The sequence below is a fragment of the Numida meleagris genome, chromosome 10 (assembly GCF_002078875.1).
Source record: "Numida meleagris isolate 19003 breed g44 Domestic line chromosome 10, NumMel1.0, whole genome shotgun sequence".
In the NCBI taxonomy this organism is placed as follows: domain Eukaryota; kingdom Metazoa; phylum Chordata; class Aves; order Galliformes; family Numididae; genus Numida; species Numida meleagris.
This window is the reverse complement of record NC_034418.1, coordinates 12,472,133-12,491,060: the sequence shown is the minus strand read 5'-3', so window position 1 is coordinate 12,491,060 and position 18,928 is coordinate 12,472,133. Positions and strand designations below refer to the sequence as shown.

The window sequence follows — 18,928 nt, the reverse complement described above, 5'->3', positions numbered from 1 at the left end:
CATGTAAACTAGCATAGCACTCAAAAGTCACTGGATCTAAAGTTCATTATTCTGTCTGACCCTATGTTTAGACGAAGATGTGGCTACATTAGGGAAAATTTAGGAATATATTTGATATGTAGTTTCGTCAATAATTGCTCTAGCAACTGATGCCCCCTAGGTTGTACTACATGCTGTTCATTTTTCCAAAATCATCATGAGATTAACTGACATCCATCACTTCTGTTTGCTAGTTCATTTTACACAATTTTAGTGGCTGGGAAACACAAGGATGATAAATTAAATTATTCTAAAGGAACTGAAATTTAGCAATAAGCACACATGGTATTTTTAGTTGCCCACTATATACTTGTCTTTCCTAAGAGAAACTCTAAGATAATTCACTCCTCATGAATACAGATGGAACGTGATCTCGTTTAAGAGAAAGTGCAAACCTCATTCACAGAATGGGGGTAATACACAGTGATACAAATAAGCTAGTGCATGGCAAGAATCAAAAGTTTAAGGCAACAGTCAAACAAGAAGATGAGGAAAAACATAATGTTCCTTCTGTTCTTACGAAATCTGTGGCAATAATAATAAATAAGCATGTATATCAGGACTTCTCTGTAAACTAGAACCTGTGATTTGCTGTTTATACTACACTTTTGTTTTTTTAATTTTGATTCTTTGTTTGTTTACTCAAAATTCTTACGAAACTGGAGGTAGAAAAATGACCCGTAATTGTAGCAGGCTTTTTGAATGAATGAATAGGAACATGTTTGGAATTAAAAGAACATATTAAAAAGCTATATTAGAGAAAAGTACACAGCTAACAAAAATGAAAAGTGGTGACTACTGATACCAAAAAAAGGATGTGCACATGTCCATGTATTCTTGTCATAAAAACAAAATTCATAAAAATGAAATATGTATAATTTTATAGTAAATAGCAGGCTAATTAACCAGAAAAAAAACCATATCCTTAAACAGAGGTATATTTATAGCATACATTTATGAGTATTAGAGAAGAATTTTAGAATAATAGATCACTTAAAATTTGAATTTCTTAGCAGAGTTGAAATGACAGAAGACCTTCACATGCTATACACGTGCATATTCAGGAAAAAAAAAAAGAAATCTTGCCTTACCCGGCCAACTAGGATTGGTTCAGGTCCAGAAAATTCTTCTAATACAAACATTTGATTCCAAACCCAGCCTCTCTTGGAACGGTTCAAAACTCTTTGTTCTTCAGTTAGCCTTTTTAGTCCTGTACTGGATCCACTTGGTAGTACTTGAGATTGATTCATTGGAGCCATATAAATGGAAGGAAGTACAGTAATCCATAATATTATTAATGGAGTCCATGTATCCATAAGCATTTCCGTTAGTCTTTCTGGCATTGTACCACAAGCTACGCAAATCACCACAGAAATGAAATTATTATTTTGCTTCCCTCCAGACTGTAGCAATCCAATTCATCATGCAGTACAGAACATTTACTTACAGCTCCTCCATGTGTTTACAGCACAGTCAACGTAAAAATAGCTTCGATTATAAAAACATGATCCATTGAGTTTTCCAGTCATTAAAGATTCCTAGTGGGGGGAGGAAAAAAAAAGTCAAATCAGTGACTAAAGAGCTTAGGAAAATGTTTTGAAAAATCTTATTTACTTTTATATCACAAACAAACCTTGTGAGGATTTAATTTTGTAACATGTAATACTAGTGTGCATTAAGCGGGTTAAAAAGAAAATGAAGTGATTCTGTGAATTCCTTCATTGCCTGCAATAGCCAAGGAAGACTCAGGTAAGTGCTTACAAACACTTAGGAATGCCTTTTACTTGCAGTTTGTCTTGGTACCTGAAGCAGCTCCTGGCCCTCTAGCTGGCCTATACTTTTTATGTAGTCAAATTATGAATACTTAGAATCAGAGAATCATAGAATTAGCTAAGTTGGAAAAGACCTACAAGATCATCCAGTCCAACCATCCACCTACCACCAATAACCCCACTAAACCATGTCTCTCAACGCTAGATCTAAAAGTTTCTTGAACACCTCCAGGGACGGTGACTCCACCACCTCCCTGGGCAGCCCATTCCAGCGCCTGACCACTCTTTCAGAAAAGTAGTATTTCCTAATGTCCAGCCTAAATCTCCCCTAGCGCAACTTGAGGCCATTCCCCCTTGTCCTGTCACTAGTTACAAGAGAGAGGAGGCCAACGCCCACTACAGCCTCCCTTCAGGTAGTTATAGAGAGTGATAAGGTCTCCCCCGAGCCTCCTCTTCTCCAGACTGAACAATCCCAGCTTCCTCAGCTGCTCCTCATAAGGCCTGTGCTCCAGACCCCTCAGCAGCTTCGTTGCCCTCCTCTGAACACACTCCAGGGCCTCAGTGTCTTTCCTGCAGTGAGGGGCCAAAAACTGGACACAGTACTCGAGGTGCGGCCTCACCAGTGCTGAGTAAAGAGGGACAATTACTTCCCTACTCCTACTGGCAACACTATTTCTGATACAAGCCAGGATGCCATTGGCCTTCTTGGCCACCTGGGCACACTGCTGGCTCATGCTCAGCCAAGCATCGACCAACACCCCCAGGTCTGTTTCCTCTACTTATTGTGTCAAATAACGAAAATTTGAAAATAATGTTCCTGCATACAGACTTATCCTCTTTTCCTCCGCAAGAAAAAAAGATTTACATCTAGTAAATGCATAAAGCTCCAATAGTATGTTCTCATATCAGTAACCATCAACTTCCAGTAGCAGAAGAGCTCAGCAAAACCTTCACAATTCAACAGAGGAACAAGGCTGGAAATTCCACTGTGAAATCCATGATTTCCAAACCAGACCTCTACCAAAGCCCCAGTAAGCTCATTTACACACAGCTGCAGTCTGGGATCTTCAGTGTCTCTCTCACTTTCAGACAAAATACAAACTCAGATTTTATTTCAGAGACATTTTCCTTCATAGGCACTTGGGAGCATTTTGTCTTCCTTTCTCCACTCACCCCTCCATGTATTAGAAGCCCACATCAGGTTTCAACTCAGTGTAAATATTCCCTGAAATGGACAAGTGAGTTAACATAGCAGGGCTTGCTAATGCCACGCTGATAGGCAAATCGTGAAATGCAGCCATAGATCACTTAGTAAGATAAATGCAGTGTAGCTCAGGGAGAAGGGCTACATTACAGCTACTCTAATGACAGTAGAGTTTTGTAAAAAGATTCCTGATACATTTTCATTGACTGATTCATATCCAAGCAATCTCAAGAGATACTACTGTTTACAAGGTAGGTAGAACTGCGTATTCACAAGCTTACACTGCACCTTAGGCTGTTTTTTCCTTTGAAATGAGTTTCTAGTAGATTCTTGAAGGATCACGTAAATATTGAGGGGGAGGTTGTTATTTTTTGGGGTGTGTGTTGCGGTATATATTTTTTGGATTCAGGCAAACTCATGGAGGAAAACATTTGAAAATGTGAACAATGTCAATACATGTTAGCTGTTATTTTAAAAGCAAACAAAGTAAGAAGATAGTTTTCTAAAGTTCAGTAATTGCCAAAGCAGCTGTGAAATCTACTGCACGAAAATCTGAAACTGTGAGAAACTTGTCTTGTTAAAAGGGGAGAAGAGTTGTTATCAAACTAAAACTCAATATCTCAAGTACCATGGAAGAATAGTAACCTAATAGCGCAGCACTTTGACAATGCATCAAGAATGAGGTGAATACTCATTACAGAAGTAACCGTGTAGCTTAGAAACATCTTTTAGGCCTTGTTGCTGACTGAGATGGAAAGAAAGGAACTGGAGAATACAATGTGCTTTTGCAAGGAAATTTTGGGGAATATGTGAGAGAAGAAAGAACATCTTTCCATCTTTCAAGCTTCTTTAAATCCCAGAGAAGAGAAGAGCACGAGGAACAACAGTCAAATTGCTCAGCAGGAAGGGTCTGCCAAGGACACCCTCTGGAAACACGCCCTGGGCTAGGGAACTGAAGGGAGGCTACTGCTGCACTTCCTGCCACATGTTAGAATGCCATACGTCCTGGGGCAGTGGTAGAAGACATCAGAAGAGAGAAGCAGTCAAACTTGCAATGAAAGCATTAAACACTTTGTTTGTGTGGGGTTCTTGTGCATGTGAGTGGCCTTGTATGTGCATGCATGTACCAAGAATGAGAAAAATATTTTTTTCCGGTAGAGCAAGAATTGAAACACAGAAGAAATAGAACCTCGGTAAAACAGAGCAACAGCTGCCATCTTCAACTAGTACAGGGGATTAAATTCAAAGCTGAGGAGATGAACTGAAAGCACAACTTAAGAGCCTTTCTATAGTTGAGCATTTTTGCTGCTTATATCTAGTGATGCTTGAGCCAGAAATGGAGTCCCCTCAGAAAGAGCCAGTATGTTATTCTGAAGTTCCAGAAAGCCTTACAATGGACCAAAGTGGGTCACTTTCCTACTTAGCAATAGTTGAAACTGCTGTAGATTTTCTTTGTACTCACAAGACCAAATAATAATAAATTAAAGCACCTTTTTCATATTCAAAAGGCTTTTTGAAAACATTTTCTAATTAATCTGCACAGGCTGGCTTTTCTAAAAGAGATGAAACAAATGAGATAAAACACTATGACACTCACAGAAACATTTCTGTTTGAAGTAAAAACAGGATATTTGTTTTTCAAGCTGCCACTCTGAATCTCTGGCAAGCATTAAGTTCACTTCAGTGCACCCCTCCTCATTTCCCCCCCAGACTTCCTGTTACTCTTCACTTACTCCGATCACATTTAGGTTGTAGCCACTAGCACAAACCCATCAGAATTCACTGTGACTGGACCATCCTCATAGTAGTTCTCTATTCAGCAATACCTTAAGGCAATCGAACCGAAAGCACAACAGAAACACCAGTAATGCACATACCACGTCACTGAACCTCACTAAATGACATAATCCAGCAAAGACTACCATTATGCAACCAAGTAAACAGAAGTAAACATGGAACTGCAAGAGATTCTCAAGTACCAACAGGAAAGTAGGCAAGTGGTAGGCAGTGCAGGGTAAATAAAATAAATAACCTGATAGGGCCTTTGCATACATGTGCATACTGCTGGGCACTACGACCAGTATTTAGAAGTAGAGCTGGGTATGTATCTCTACAATTTAACCTAGACTGCTGGGAGTCTTTAGAGATTAACGTGAGAAAGAGATTTATTTGGGATTCATTGCTCTGCCAGTCAATCATGGCATTTACTTGGTGCAGTGCATGAAGACTGTAGTGTCCTCAAATGTCTTTAACAAATTTTGGAAATGATTTTTTTTCTCCACTAAATGCTCGTTCCTGCATTTTCATATAGGTTATTACGAGAAGCAAGAAGTACCGAGTAGTTCAGTTATAATCCGCTGGATTAGATGTGTAGGAGCAAGTGATACGGTTTCTGAATCAGGCTACTGTAACATCCTAAATAGCCACTTGTAAAAGGAGATTTTGCAGTCAGGGAGAACTAACAGGAGTATTTTCCCTACTGCTATTACACCAGGGTCTAAAGGAGCAATGACTACGGAATGACAGTGAAGTTACTGCAGTAAAGCCAAAGCTGCCTTGTGCTAAGCAATCAGAAGAGGACCAGCACCAGACGACAATTAAAAAGGTTGTTCCATCCTCATAAAATTCTGTTGCTTTTGATAAGAGCATGATTTTCACTTTGAATTTCCAGGTATTCAAATGCCTCTGGGCTGTTTTCTTTCATAAAACTTCATAATTCTCTTAAGTGATTTCCCAGCATAGTGTATGGTACGTACAACCACAGAAACTCTAATCCTGCAAAACTGTATACAAAACAGCCTTCGTCATCCATGTATCTCTGACAGGGGAAAGTGCTATATAAAACTTAAAGAATGTATCAAAAAGATGAAAGAAAACGTTAACACCGTGTCAGACAGCGAAGTCAGAGAACTGTCTTGTTTCAAAAATGTAAGACTGTATTTGTGAATTTGGTTCTCCACACATAACACAGGGAGAAACAGATAAAGCTAAGCAGTTTGTTTACCACTTTATGTGCTGATGAACTTTTAGGAAAATATTATTCTATTACAGGAAAATGCATGCTGGAGCACAACTCATGCCTAATACCGTACAAGTTTTACAAAAGAACAAACCAAAAAGTGACTACCACTAAGTTTATAAGCTAACGCTGCAACACAGCTCTAGCCTACTAACTTCTGAAATTAACGTAATACATACTGCAACCTCTTTCAGAACTAAAACCTATGAAGGTTACTTGTGCAAGTTAATTGCCTTTACAAAGTCAGAATCAGGTATGACAGAAGACAGTTATAGCAGATATTCAACATGATGACAGTTCTCATTCTGCGTAATGCAGTGTGGGAAATTATATGGTTGCTAGTGCATTTGTAGCAACTAATTTTAGAATATGCGAAACAAGTAATTTCATCACAGTTACTTTAAAATCATCTTGTAGCATTAAAAAGTGGACACTGGAATGCAGTAAACATATTAAAAAGATTAATAAAGTTTTAAAAGTAGTTTAATACATAAACTGCTTACTGAAAAAGAAGCAGAGCAAGATCACAAAAAGCTTTAAAAAATCGATTTATTTTTAGATTTCAAACCACAGAATATCTGTCTTGTCAAGTAAACCACTTTATTACAAGGCTAGTGCATTGATTTACACCATGATCCTAGCATAAGAGATTTTACAGCCGCTCCCATATTTCTTCATGTAAAAGACATAGGGGATTATTTTATGATTTGCAATCAAGATTTTTTTAAGTGATTCTGCATTTACCTCATTATTCGTTCTGATTATAAGTAACAGCTAAGTCATTCAACCTCACTGTTTCATTAGGATAGATTTTGACAATTGTTAAGCAGTTGTTACAAAATTTAAAACAAATCTTTGAAGCAGTAGTTTAAACAGAGAAATTTCAAGAGAGATGCCAGTCAAAAGTTGGCGATCTTTGCCTAACGTAAGTTTCTTGCAGAGTTTACAGAATCTTTTAGATTTTGGACATTAAATTTAACGTTCTTCCAGTCCTTCAGCGTTCATTCAGAAGATTAGTATCAAATTGCCACAAAAGCATGAGGTAAATGATACATAAATTCATTAGAGTTCCAGTGGAAACGCTTTAGATCTCTTTACCTATTATATCTACCTTTGATGCTTATTCAGTATGAGCTAATCTGCATCACAACAGAAGCAGCCTCCCATAACCGATGAGAGATGTTCATTTACTGATCACCTTGAGAGTTCCAGCTAGCAGTATGCTACTGGACAGCAGGCAGACAGCCTTTACATTTTGAATGCTTCCTTTGGAGCCTTGAAATTCCATCTGACCCACGCGGGCTTTCGTGTCCAAAAGAATAAATTTAATTTCTAACAGAAATAAGGATCTCTATTCCTGCAAAGTAATTCAAGCTGTGGGTAATGGCTTTCATACAGGATAAGAGAATAAAATAGGAAGGTTAATAATGTGCCCTTGACAAAAACGTACATCTTGTGACTTCCTTTGTTTGGAATTCATTACGTATTCATTTTCACAGGTTTCCCACAGGTTGTGACCAGGTATTGCATTTCCCCTCTCAGGGGAGAGCTGCAAGCTTGGGATGCTCAGGGCGTGTACACAGGCATGGATATTTTGTACTTTTTATCATTTTCATTGTTAGCATCCAAGTGATCTTCCCTCCTCCCCTGTCCCCCCCCCCCTCCTTTTTGACCATTTATCTCCTTCCTATGTTTCTGCCCCCACAAAAGCTAGTGTTGTAGGATTAATAATTTCTACTCATACGAGAACTTCAGAGAACATTTTAACTAGTCATTAAAGCAGAACAAAACCAAGGTCCATCAGAATAGATTAAGATGCCATAACCAACAAATAATCATGTTACCTTTGTCCCCTAACTTTGCTACGTACCCATCCTGTTTCTAGCACATATCCACTGTATCGTACCTGAATTTGATTTTAAACCGAAGTTGTCTCATATTTCTCTTGCAAAAGAATGAATGCTTTTTGCTAAATAACTATTATTTTTTCAGTTGAGTTTGTATAAACGCTACTCCCATGCAAAAAAATAATAATAATAACTAAAAAACAGTTCTCCACCTCAATGTGAAGTGAAGAGAGACTGAGGCAGTAGCTGGACATGCTATCGTGGCAGTAGCTAAAGTTGTGCTTGCGGTGCCCAGGGCGTATGCCCTGCCTAGACCTTGCTGCCTCCTTGTGCTGCTAGTGTAACTATATGTACAGTCAGTCCCTAACCCAGTTCTGTCAAAATGATCTCGTTAACTTAAACGCTTTTAATAGGAAAGTGTCTTATAAACCAAATTATTTTGACAGAGCTGGGTTAGGCCATTGCTCATGCTATTCTTCCACCAACAGCAATTTTGATTTAAGGGGTTCTTACAGAGACCCCCCAACATGCTAGCTGCTTGTTTCCAGTCATTTTTTGCCATTCTCAGTTTCTTCTTTGCAGTTCACTGTCCTCTTAGTTGTGCTATTTGCCAGACAACATGGGAAGCCAGATCAGTGAAATGATGAGAGTCAAAAAAAAAAAACAACCAAAAACCAAAAAACAAAAAAAAACTGCACCAAAGCCCCATTTCAAGAAGTCTTTTCCTTTAAGTTTATAACCCAGATCGTTGCACGGATCTAGTTTACAGCCTGGCTGCACAAGCAGTTGCATCAGCACAACTGAAGAGCCCATAAACTACAGGACAATGACAAAGTTTTGAAAACAGCTGTGCTGCCTAAGAGCATATGAAGCTTCCCTATGTACTTTAGAGAGCAGTGAGACAAACAGTTGAATCATCAAAACTGAGCAGAGTGTAACTTCTGGACAAGGGAAGGAACAAGAAGCTAAGGACAGAGAAACTACTTAAAACTCTGATAGACTCTAAAGATATGCCCATGGCAGTCTGACACAGGCAGTTTTAAGGACAGAAACTTCTTCCAGCAGCTTCACCACAGCCAGATGTGCTGCTCCATTGGCCTCCATCAGGAGGGGAGCTCCTGGTGACTCTGCCTGCAGGCAGCACACGTGCACAGCCAAGAAGGGCTGAAAGCGGCAGAGAGCCAGCCGCCAGACTGGGCCATGCATGTTCTAGGCATGGCCCCAAATCATAATTATGCTTTGTAGCTGCACTAAATTTCAGCAGCTCACGGTGATTTTAAGGGACTGTTATGTCACCTGGAGTTAAATGTAACACACAAAAGCATTATTCACACATCCTTTCCCTCAGCCAAGCACCTGAAATTTCAAAGGAAGGAACACGAGATGGGAAATATTATGCTAACTCCATGCTATAGTTCAGGGTGATGTACACTTGAATTGTATTTTGTGTTGTCAGAAATTTGCAGGAAAGAATCCTTTCAAATCAGTGCAAATCAAATGTCCAAGTTTATTTTTAAGTATTGTGCGGCAATTTGCTTACGGTCACTCAGAGAATCAAATGCAGTTATCTAAAGAACTACTTATTTCAGCAACAATGCTAACAGACTTTCTCTCTCTCTTTCTTTTGGTCTTAGAGGCTGTCTTACACGCAGAGGCACGTACCTACAGGGGAATTCACTGTGCGAAGATGTACCACCTAATTTTCTAAGCTTAGTCATGCACTGTTGCTCTTTACGGTTAAGGAAATCTGAACACTTCTTGGGGTTGTTAGGTGAGTTTTCATTCTTCTGTCAAATGTTTAGGCAATGTTCTAAGCAACATTCATCAGTCCTTACATCTGACACACAGCTGATGGAATACATATGCTTGCACCAAGGCTATACAGACACAGACATACACAAGCAAGTGCAGAAATGCAACTGAATTTATTATTAGTTTGTTACTAGTAAAATTGGGTGGCTTCAGTTTTAGGGGTACATTTCAGAGGCAGAGATAAGGACATTCTTAGTTTCCTTACTTTTCTCCCTTAATTAGAAAACATCATAACTTGTGTTCTAGAGAGGAAGCTACACAACTTGACTAATGCTTAGAGATAACGAGAAAATGGTATGCACCTCACATTGAAATGTATCTCCTTCAATCAAATAATAATTTTGTAACTCACTGTACATTATTCTTTGATTGCTTAACGTGATACTTTATCATAGCTAAATCTCATTTATACTGTTTATTAAATATTTACTTTCAGGAAGTCCCCCTTTTTATTAAAAAGTGCTTAAGTTCTATTGAAATCAACAGAATTTCTTATCAGGAATATTTTTGTTATGCTTTGATAGCCGAATCAGTATGGGCCACCTTTAAAGCTGCCAAGGCTCTGATACTTTGGATATACATCTTCCAGACTTTGCAGAAGTGTTCACTACTTCACAGGATCAGAATGCATTTAAATTTTTTTTAAAAAGCAAACAAAAAGAACCCACACCTTGTGTTGCAACACTTCTAACTACTTTTCTAGTACGTTTTTTTATTACTTGCATTGTGTAGAACTCAGGAATTCCAGTCATGAATCCAACTGCGCAATACATTGTGCAGACAGAGGACAAAGAGGCACTAAGTGCTTCACAGAGTTTGCAATTGAAGTAATATGACTAGTTTGATTGCTTTTCCGCATCAGTGATATGAGTTTCTATAACGCTTCAGGTGGATGTGTCTCTTTGTTTGTCTGTTTTCTTTAAATGGCAGATGATACCAAAAGAACAGGCATTAAAATGACAATATAGCTATTTTAGGTCTACTGCAGAACAAAAGGTATTTGTGAACTTCCCATTCACTCTCTTATACTTAGAAAAAAAGAAAAAGGAAAAGACTTCTTTTTGGCTATATGGGAGCAGATACCCTACTGATCTGTGTCAGAACATTCGTTCACCTCATGCCATCATGCTGAGAAGCTCACAGTGCTGGCTCAAAACACAGAGAGAGAAGAATGTCAAAATCTGTTTGAACAACCAAGGTGGTCCAGAAACTTAAGCATATCAAAAATAGTCATATCTGCATTGTTTTCATTCTGTAGTAAGATGAAGAAACAGACATTCTCTACTCTTTACCTACTGATTAAAGTGACTTTCCTTGACTAAAATAGAACTAAGTTACATACAGATTTAATAGCTTCAGCTCATGCCAACCTCATCTCTCAAACGAATGCTCATTTTTATGAGGGTGTATTACATAATTTGAAGACCTATAACACTTTTAAAGGAGAGAGGGGGAAAAAAGGCAAGTTGTGCACAACATGAAGACAGCTCATAAAAAGGCAAACAGATTGGCCTGTGACTGAGAATTAGGTGTTAACCATGCTCTGCCTAGGGCATCGTTTATCATGAGAGTTTCAGCAGCTGGGATGTGCTTATCCTGAACTTGCTGAAAAATGTTTAAATATTAATGGAGGACATAAATATCTTGCTTTCTAAGCTTCCTTTCCAGTTTTTTTTTTTTTTCGAGATAGATAGATTGAAGCTTTCATTTTCACTGGTTTACTTTAAAGAATGTCAGATATTCTCTACATAATTAAGCAAAATACAGTAATTAAGGAAAAGCCCACAAGTTTTCCTGACAAGTAATCTGATCAAACTAAAAATATAAAACCATGACTGCTCCTCATGATTTAGTGAAGCTGTATAAACTTGGCAGCCATGTACGCAAATGTGTTCATAGATAAAAAAAAAAGTTAAAAAAGGAAAAGCGTGAACATAACCGGACTTTTCTAACTACAGACAGCACTGCTGCAGTAAGCCTGCTGAAATCTTTTTGATGAAGCATATGAAGTAAGATGCAAAAGTTTCTAATTTTGCATCAACTTCAATTAATTGTATGGGAAGAACAGCAGCAGTCTTGCAACATGAAACTTTTTTTTGCAGTTGTGGTTCAGTTTTTTGTGGTTCGTTTGGGTTTTGTTTGTTTTAAATCTGAGTAGAGAAGCATAAAAATTGAAGTCTGTGTAATACAGACTCCAACAAAAATTTCAGTGGTCTTAAGAAGTAAGTTCTGATGGTTTGTTCTTAAAATGCAATCACAGTTGCTACATTCCATCCATAAGATGGGTTCACACCAGAAGTGTTGCTCGTTGCAAAGCTCAAATAACAAACATCATTACCACAGTGCATACAGTCCATTTGCATTATCATTTAGGGACTTTAATGATTTTATACACATATATGATTATTATATATAAAGACATGTACATGATTACAATAATCAGTGACTGCAAAGTAAGTAGATTTAAATGGTTATCTGCATTCATCAAACTAGGGTAAGCATTGGTTCCTAAGATACTTCAAGTGAACATAAAATAAATTAGAATGTTGAAGCTGTGAACTAGTGACTGCCAAGACTGACTGCTTTTGGGATACTTTGAATTCCCAGAGCTAGCTGCAAAGACCTGAGCAAGACACACTGAGAAAGAAACACCCTTCTGAGCTGGTCTATAACTTTGGCACCACAGGGCTCAGTAGACACTTCTCATGGATGATTTTGCTCCTTCGGATCTAAGATTGGTTCACATTACTAATTCAAAGTCCAAGCCAAAGTGCTGATCATCCTCAATTTCAAACGATTTTCACAAGACATATCATGCTCAACACCTTGGAGAATCGATTCTACATGAATTATCGTTGCAACTCATGGATAAAGGTTACTCTCATGGCTAGAAAGTAGAAATCACTCTGTTGCCTCGAGTCAAGCACTTTAAATTCTATCTATTGGTACTAAACTGGTTCAGAAGCTATCTTTCCATTTCTGTTTGCATGTAATACTTCAGACCCCAATGTTTTTTGGGAAGAAAATTGTATTTATATAGTCAAAATGCCACCGTGTTGGTGTTATTTACTTAGCTGACGAAACGAGATATATGCTGAGCAGATTCCAGAGCAAAAGGAATATGGGGTATATGTGAGGGAGGACAAACGATGTATGTATCAGTTGAAATCTCAGACCGAATTGGACTTTACTTTGTTCTATTTCTATCTACTGCTCAAACAGTTTTGTTCAGACAGCTATGAAGTAAGCTACCTTTTCTATGGCAACAACACTAAGAAAAAATGTTGAGTTTCATCATCTAATTTAATCCTATTGATGTGATTTTATGGTAGCGATGATGCTTAAAGCATTCCAAGCTCAAAATGCTATATCATTTCCCTCCCACTGAAAGAATTTTGTTTGTATTATTTTAAACTCATAGTTGAAAGATGCTTCTATGGTTTTCAGGAATGCAGATGTAACTCAGGTGTATACTGTAAACATAAAATTGTCATTATGAATAACTCAAAGGTCAGACTCTAATGATATCATCAAGGAAAACAATACAAAAGGAATGCTGCTTAGATATACAGCATCTTAACGGTTATTTGATATGTGATGAAAGTACCTGTTTATACTATGTGGCATTGACAGAAGCTTTCTGTAACAGAGCATTCATAATCACTTGGAGATGTGCAACACCAAGAGATTGCAGCATGCATTCACATCTCTTTCTCGTTCAGAAATTTTTTTCCACTGAAAGTCTCTCAACTTTTGAATATGAAATTATCTGTATCAAGGGTCAAGTGGGTAGGTTCCAGACCCCTCATTTCAGTAAGTGGCTGAAAAAGTCCCACCTAAATTCTGTAGGGCACTTAGGTCTTCCAAAAAGTGTATTTTCAAAGACAGAATCTGCACCTGCATTTTAAGAAACAGAGCAAAATTGTAGAGAGTACTTCAAGGACTAACAGATCTAAACATATACCTACAGTTGACTGTGTTTTTACCTGTAGTAGTTCTATATAATGAAGAAAGGATTTAAATGTATTTTTTTTCCTAGCAAAGAAGATTGCAGCATATGTTAACAGTGATGCAAATGTCCAAAGATCAGTTAAGGGATTAATTTTTTTAAGGTTCAGTATTATAAGAAAACATTTAAAGAATACACTTGACAAAGAAAGTCAATTTAAATCTGATTGTGAGACTACTTCCCCACTTACAACTCTGTTTTGTACTTCAGCAGCAGGCGCTGGTGCGAACCAGTGAGGTAAACTGAAAAATCACAAAGTGACTGTCTAAGGAGGATTTCATCTCCCACAAAGATAAAGACTTCTTTTTTAATGAAAGGTACAAAATGAATAGATGTCCTATACAGAGGTACTTATCAAAACAGATGTATTTGTTAAGCAGACACACATTTTTATTGATTTTTTTTAATATTGCAAACAAATAAAAGTTACTCTCTTGGCTTGCGGTCCACTTATTTTAAAAAATTGCTCACCTACATACTACAAGAGCCAACTTTCATGAAATATTTTCATTTCTGAGTATACTGAAGGCCCTCAGCTTACAACAAGGCATGCAAATGGAAGTTCTTTGCAGCCAGGATGCAAGTTCTACAAGGAGGGAGAGCAAATAAATAGCAAGCCTAGGAGAATGTTAGCAGAACACTGTGCTCAATGCGTATGCAGTGAGGTAGAACAACAAGGTTGAGTGGATAAAAACCTTAGACTAGAATATTACATAATAATCTGTTCCCTTCCTAGGGTTTTCTTGTTGCAAATATTCAGTCAGTTAGTCTGGGAGGTGACGCTACAGGGAGCCTTTGGTTTTTGATGTTATTGCATTCTATGGGTGTGAAATTTGATAATTTCACAAGTATGTAAAACACTAACATCTTCTTGCTGCTTAATCATTTTATTTAAAGCAGATAAAACACACACTAGGGTAATTTTTTCCATCTTCCAAATGTATTTATTTATTTATATTTACTGAGAAGCCTATTATGAAGTCTCCTCTTGTTCCTACCAGTCTGGTATTGAACGTAGATGAGGTATACCACTCATACGTAAGTATTGCATACTTCTCTTCATCCTTATTGCACAGAAACTCTTCAGGAATTTACAACAGATAACGAGTGAAGTTAAGAGGATTCTTTATCTATAGCCATGGTAGTTATCAGCTCTATTCTTTTATTGAAACTGAAGGGAGCAGCTGTTAGCTTCCCTTTTATTAAGCACTAATGTGTTAGATTCAAAACAATAAACAGTTAATGCTATTTGATTTCTTACACTCAGCTGCCCCCCCAAAAAACATCTGGCTGCAGTACTCAGAGACAAATAGCTAGACATTTATGCGATCAATTGGCTGTCTAAAAGCATCAGCTTTTATGAAAACTATATGAATATTTATTCCTACATTCAGAGGAAAGAAAGACAGAACCATTTGCATGAAACAGAGTGTGTGTGTTTGTGCCTGTCTGCAAGAGAGCAAGAGGGAGAGAGAAGTGAGTGCATGGAGTTTGATACCTGTTGGCAACACAAGCAGGTCTGTACAATGTTGTTATGTGCCAGGTTGGATAGATTCCACTCTATTTAGTCTGGTACTAAACGTAAGCTGTTTGAATTGAGACAGATTCCAGGCACGACTGAACAGCAATGAACCACAAAGGAATTCCTGCCTATGTTAAGTGGTGTCACCTTCATGGCGGTAGGCACTGTCTGAATAAGGATCTGAGTTAATCTCTTCTATAATATCCACAGAGAAATTGCCATCAGTTTTCCATGCTGAAGCTTTGCAGCACTATACTCTGATCCAGCACCTCCCAGGTTTCCCAGCCAAGCACTGAACACAGGTCTGATGCTGTCTAGCAGGGATACTGTCTGACAGATCCACTCTCCCAACTAGGATGCTGCTACCCAGCAGATACTGTAGCCAAACGGAATCTAAGGATGCATTACTCCTCTGCCTTGCTCAAAGAGAAGATGAAGCATTTAGTGGAACTGTCAGTTTCAGGGGTCGACAGATGCCTGCATCTCTTCTCTGGGAGCCTTGGCAGTAATGTAATTAACGAGCTGCTGGAGCTAAGGGGCTTTCTCCCTCTCCAAAGTTTCAGCTGGCTGTATTATCTGTTTAGTCAACCAAAGAAAGGGAAGGAAAACAACTTGTGGGACAGAGATGACTCTTGGCTAGTTAGAGCTTAAGATTCATTCCCCTCTCAGCTTTTAGGAGGAAAAGCAGTGCTTCTGAGACAGTTTCCTTCCGAAAGTAGGAAAGGAAGGTGTCATACTGTTTCTATTTATTTATTTATTTATTTGAGGGGAGCAAAGGTTTGGGGGAGACAGTGGCGATAAATCATGGGGCTTTCCCTCCTTTTGACTCTTCCAACCTCCTCCTTCCTCATTTACATATCTAGCTAGTGGGTGATTTTTATTCTCAGCACGAAAACTGCAATTTCAATGCATGAATGCAACCCTGCATCTATTCAACACAGTGAAATAGCCCCAAAATTTATTGTACTAAATAAGAAACCAAGGAGAAGAAACAGGTTCTCCAGCCTTAGAAGCAAACCTCTGTGATGCAAAGTCTTCTTGATCCTTTACGGGAAAATAAATAAATAAATAAATAAAAGAGAGGAGAAATAGCCACACCACCATTCCTCCTCCCAAGGGGGAAAAAAAAATAGAACAAATCCTAACTAGCATCCTATTACATTTTCACGATCGGGAATTTCCGAAGATCTGACTTAATGAGTCACTCCCGCTCAGCCCAGGATCGCACCTACTAACGAGGAAGGCACTCTCACAGCGCACCTTGCAGGGACAGACAGGCACTAAGTCAAAAAGAAATCTATGGAGAGACAGCCCTCCGCCAGCCAGACATAAATAATACTAATAAAATGAATACTCACTTTTTCAAGGACCAAGGAAACAGCCTGCTGGCAGCCTCTTCACACGCGGATTGAGAGGGTGAGGTAAAAAAACCATTCGCCAGTCCCTGTGAACAGGCAGGATTCTCCCGATTTTCTTCTCATGCTTTTTGATGCTGTAGGAGATGCTGGTTATTTCGCTTCTTGGGTTTCTGTGCCTGCATGCTCAAGTGCAGTTATTAATTTCTCCCTTTGCACAAGCCAGCGGCAGCAGCACGTCTCCGGGAAAGCGGGGATATTCCACATAAATCCACTAATTCCGGGTCTGAGCGCTCCAACGTGCCTGCCTGCCAAATGTAACTGTGAAGTGATGTGGAAAAGTGAGCTGGGAGCCTCCCCTGACAGCTCTTATTGGGCTGATCTCGGAGGCAGGTCTAGCGCTTGGAAATTCATGTAAGCAGTTTTGGGCGGTTTTTTGTTTTGTTGTTTTTTCTTTTTTTTTTTTTTTTCTTCCCCTTCTCCTTCGCACCCCCCTACCCAGCCGTTCAGGCGGTAAGCGCACAACTTTTCCACACACCGCCGAGCCCCGCGCTGCTCGGGAGCGCGCTCACCGCGCGCCCGGGCATCTCCCTCAGGCTGGGCGGGAGGGCGGGCGGCAGGCGGCACCCGGCGGCAGGGAAGCTGGGGGGGGCTGCACGCCGAGGCCACCGGGGAGGAGCCCGCCGGGACCGGTGCGACCGAGCAGCACGGCGGAGCCGGGACGTGCGCGGAGCGCCGGGAGGGAGGACGAGCCGGGGTAAACGCCGCAGGGGCAGCGGGAGGCGGCGGGCGGGAAGGAGCCCCCCGGCGCTGAGGTGATTCCCGGGGCTGCGGCACGCGAAGGCGGAGGGGAAAGGACGCCGGGAGAGGGCTACGGAAGGGCGAGAAGCAGGGGGAGCGGCGGGGTGGGACGGGAGGCAGTTGTTCATCTCCGCGACAGAGCCTGCGGGAGAAACAGGCGGGCACGCTGGGGACAGGGAGGGCATTATTTAAACACCTTCTCCAAACAAACCCCCGAGAACTGCAGGCATTTCAATTGTCTCCTGTACTGCTTTCAAGCCAAGAGCGGCAATGAAATGTTACAGCAGGAGCCTGAAGCCGCATAAAAGCAGAACGCAGCCAACACCTCTCCCACCAGAAGGAGCTGAAGGGCAACCCCAATACAGACAGGTGGTCACCATCACCCCACTTCCACCTCCTGAGATGGACAGGTCCCACCCTGTGAAGTGCTGCAAAGAGGTTAAGGGACAGCAAGCACGCTCAGCGCCGGGAGACTGTGAAGAGCTGAAGGTGGCTCAGCGTGGCACCAGGCAGAGCTGAGGAACCACACTAGGCAGCAGCAGTGACCCCTGTGCCCACCTTCTTTTGAGCTTAAGAGTCTTCTCCCTTTTTATGGCGCATGTACGAGCTATTAGCAGATGAAGTGCTTTATATATAACCATTACATAAATCATGACTCTACTGTTGACACCACCTCTTTTTTTTCCTCCCACATTTCATGTTTACTAATAGAGAAGGGGTCAGTAACGCGCTAAAGTAGAAGGAATAGTCAGTCAGGTATAAACTGACTTAAATGATTCAACACTCAACTAATACCACCATGATAGCTGAAGTACACTCGCTTCCCTCATCACTTTACACCTTTCCCTGACCAGCTGCATTTTGTTGTGTTTAAGACAAGCACTGAGTGTGGTTTGTTGCTCAACTGCAGTTGAAGTGTAGTCATCTTCAGCTCATTCATCTGAAAATCCTTTAACCTTTGAAGACGCACCTAGGCCTACAGAAAGTGGACCTTAATATTTCTCTATGTAGTAAGAATACAGTATAATTCTGTTTCATTTCGGTTAGTCTTATTTTTCATGCTGATACTATATGTACCTTCACATGAGACTAAACAGCAGAAGCACCTGCATTTTGAGCTTCTTTATGTGCTTTTTTTTTAAAAAAAAAAATCTTATATTCCCTAGGAAGTTATTGCAGATAACAGGTGCTTTTCTTGCACAAGTGTTTATTCTGCAAAGTCTCAACCTGTCAGAACACAAGAAAACATACCTGGAATTTGACATTTTTCAAGGGCAACAAAGAGATACTTAAGTATTTCTTCCCCCAGCCCAATAATTCGCTTTCCAAGCTGTGAACCTGGGATGATTCCTTGGAGGTATGGATACAAAATAGACAATACTTGACAAAGCAGGCAAAGAGCCTTGAGGGAAATACAGGACGTTTTGCAGTGTAATAGATAACATCAGAAACGTGGCTCCCCTTTTCCTGGGGTTCCACTGAATCAAAGGGTATTTTTTCTCCTCTCCTTCCAGGAATGGAACAACACAAAGAGAATATAGAGGCATC

The 18,928-nt window shown here is 39.8% G+C and overlaps 1 protein-coding gene across 4 annotated transcripts in view; it reads right to left on the bottom strand.

Annotated features, from left to right (window-relative positions):
• The window catches only part of CDH8 (cadherin 8), a 334,384-nt gene that overhangs the window by 125,977 nt on the left and 189,479 nt on the right, over window positions 1–18,928 (bottom strand). For 3 of the 4 annotated variants that reach the window (XM_021408725.1, XM_021408727.1, XM_021408728.1), the window contains exons 3-4: window positions 1,487–1,577; window positions 1,131–1,393 (exon numbers count right to left, since the gene is read on the bottom strand). In XM_021408725.1, coding sequence (XP_021264400.1) covers window positions 1,131–1,393; window positions 1,487–1,568 — 345 coding nt within the window. In that variant the 5' untranslated portion in view covers window positions 1,569–1,577. Of the gene's footprint in view, window positions 1–1,130; window positions 1,394–1,486; window positions 1,578–16,582; window positions 17,010–18,928 lie in introns of those variants that run through there. The other variant, XM_021408726.1, reaches the window with a different exon arrangement.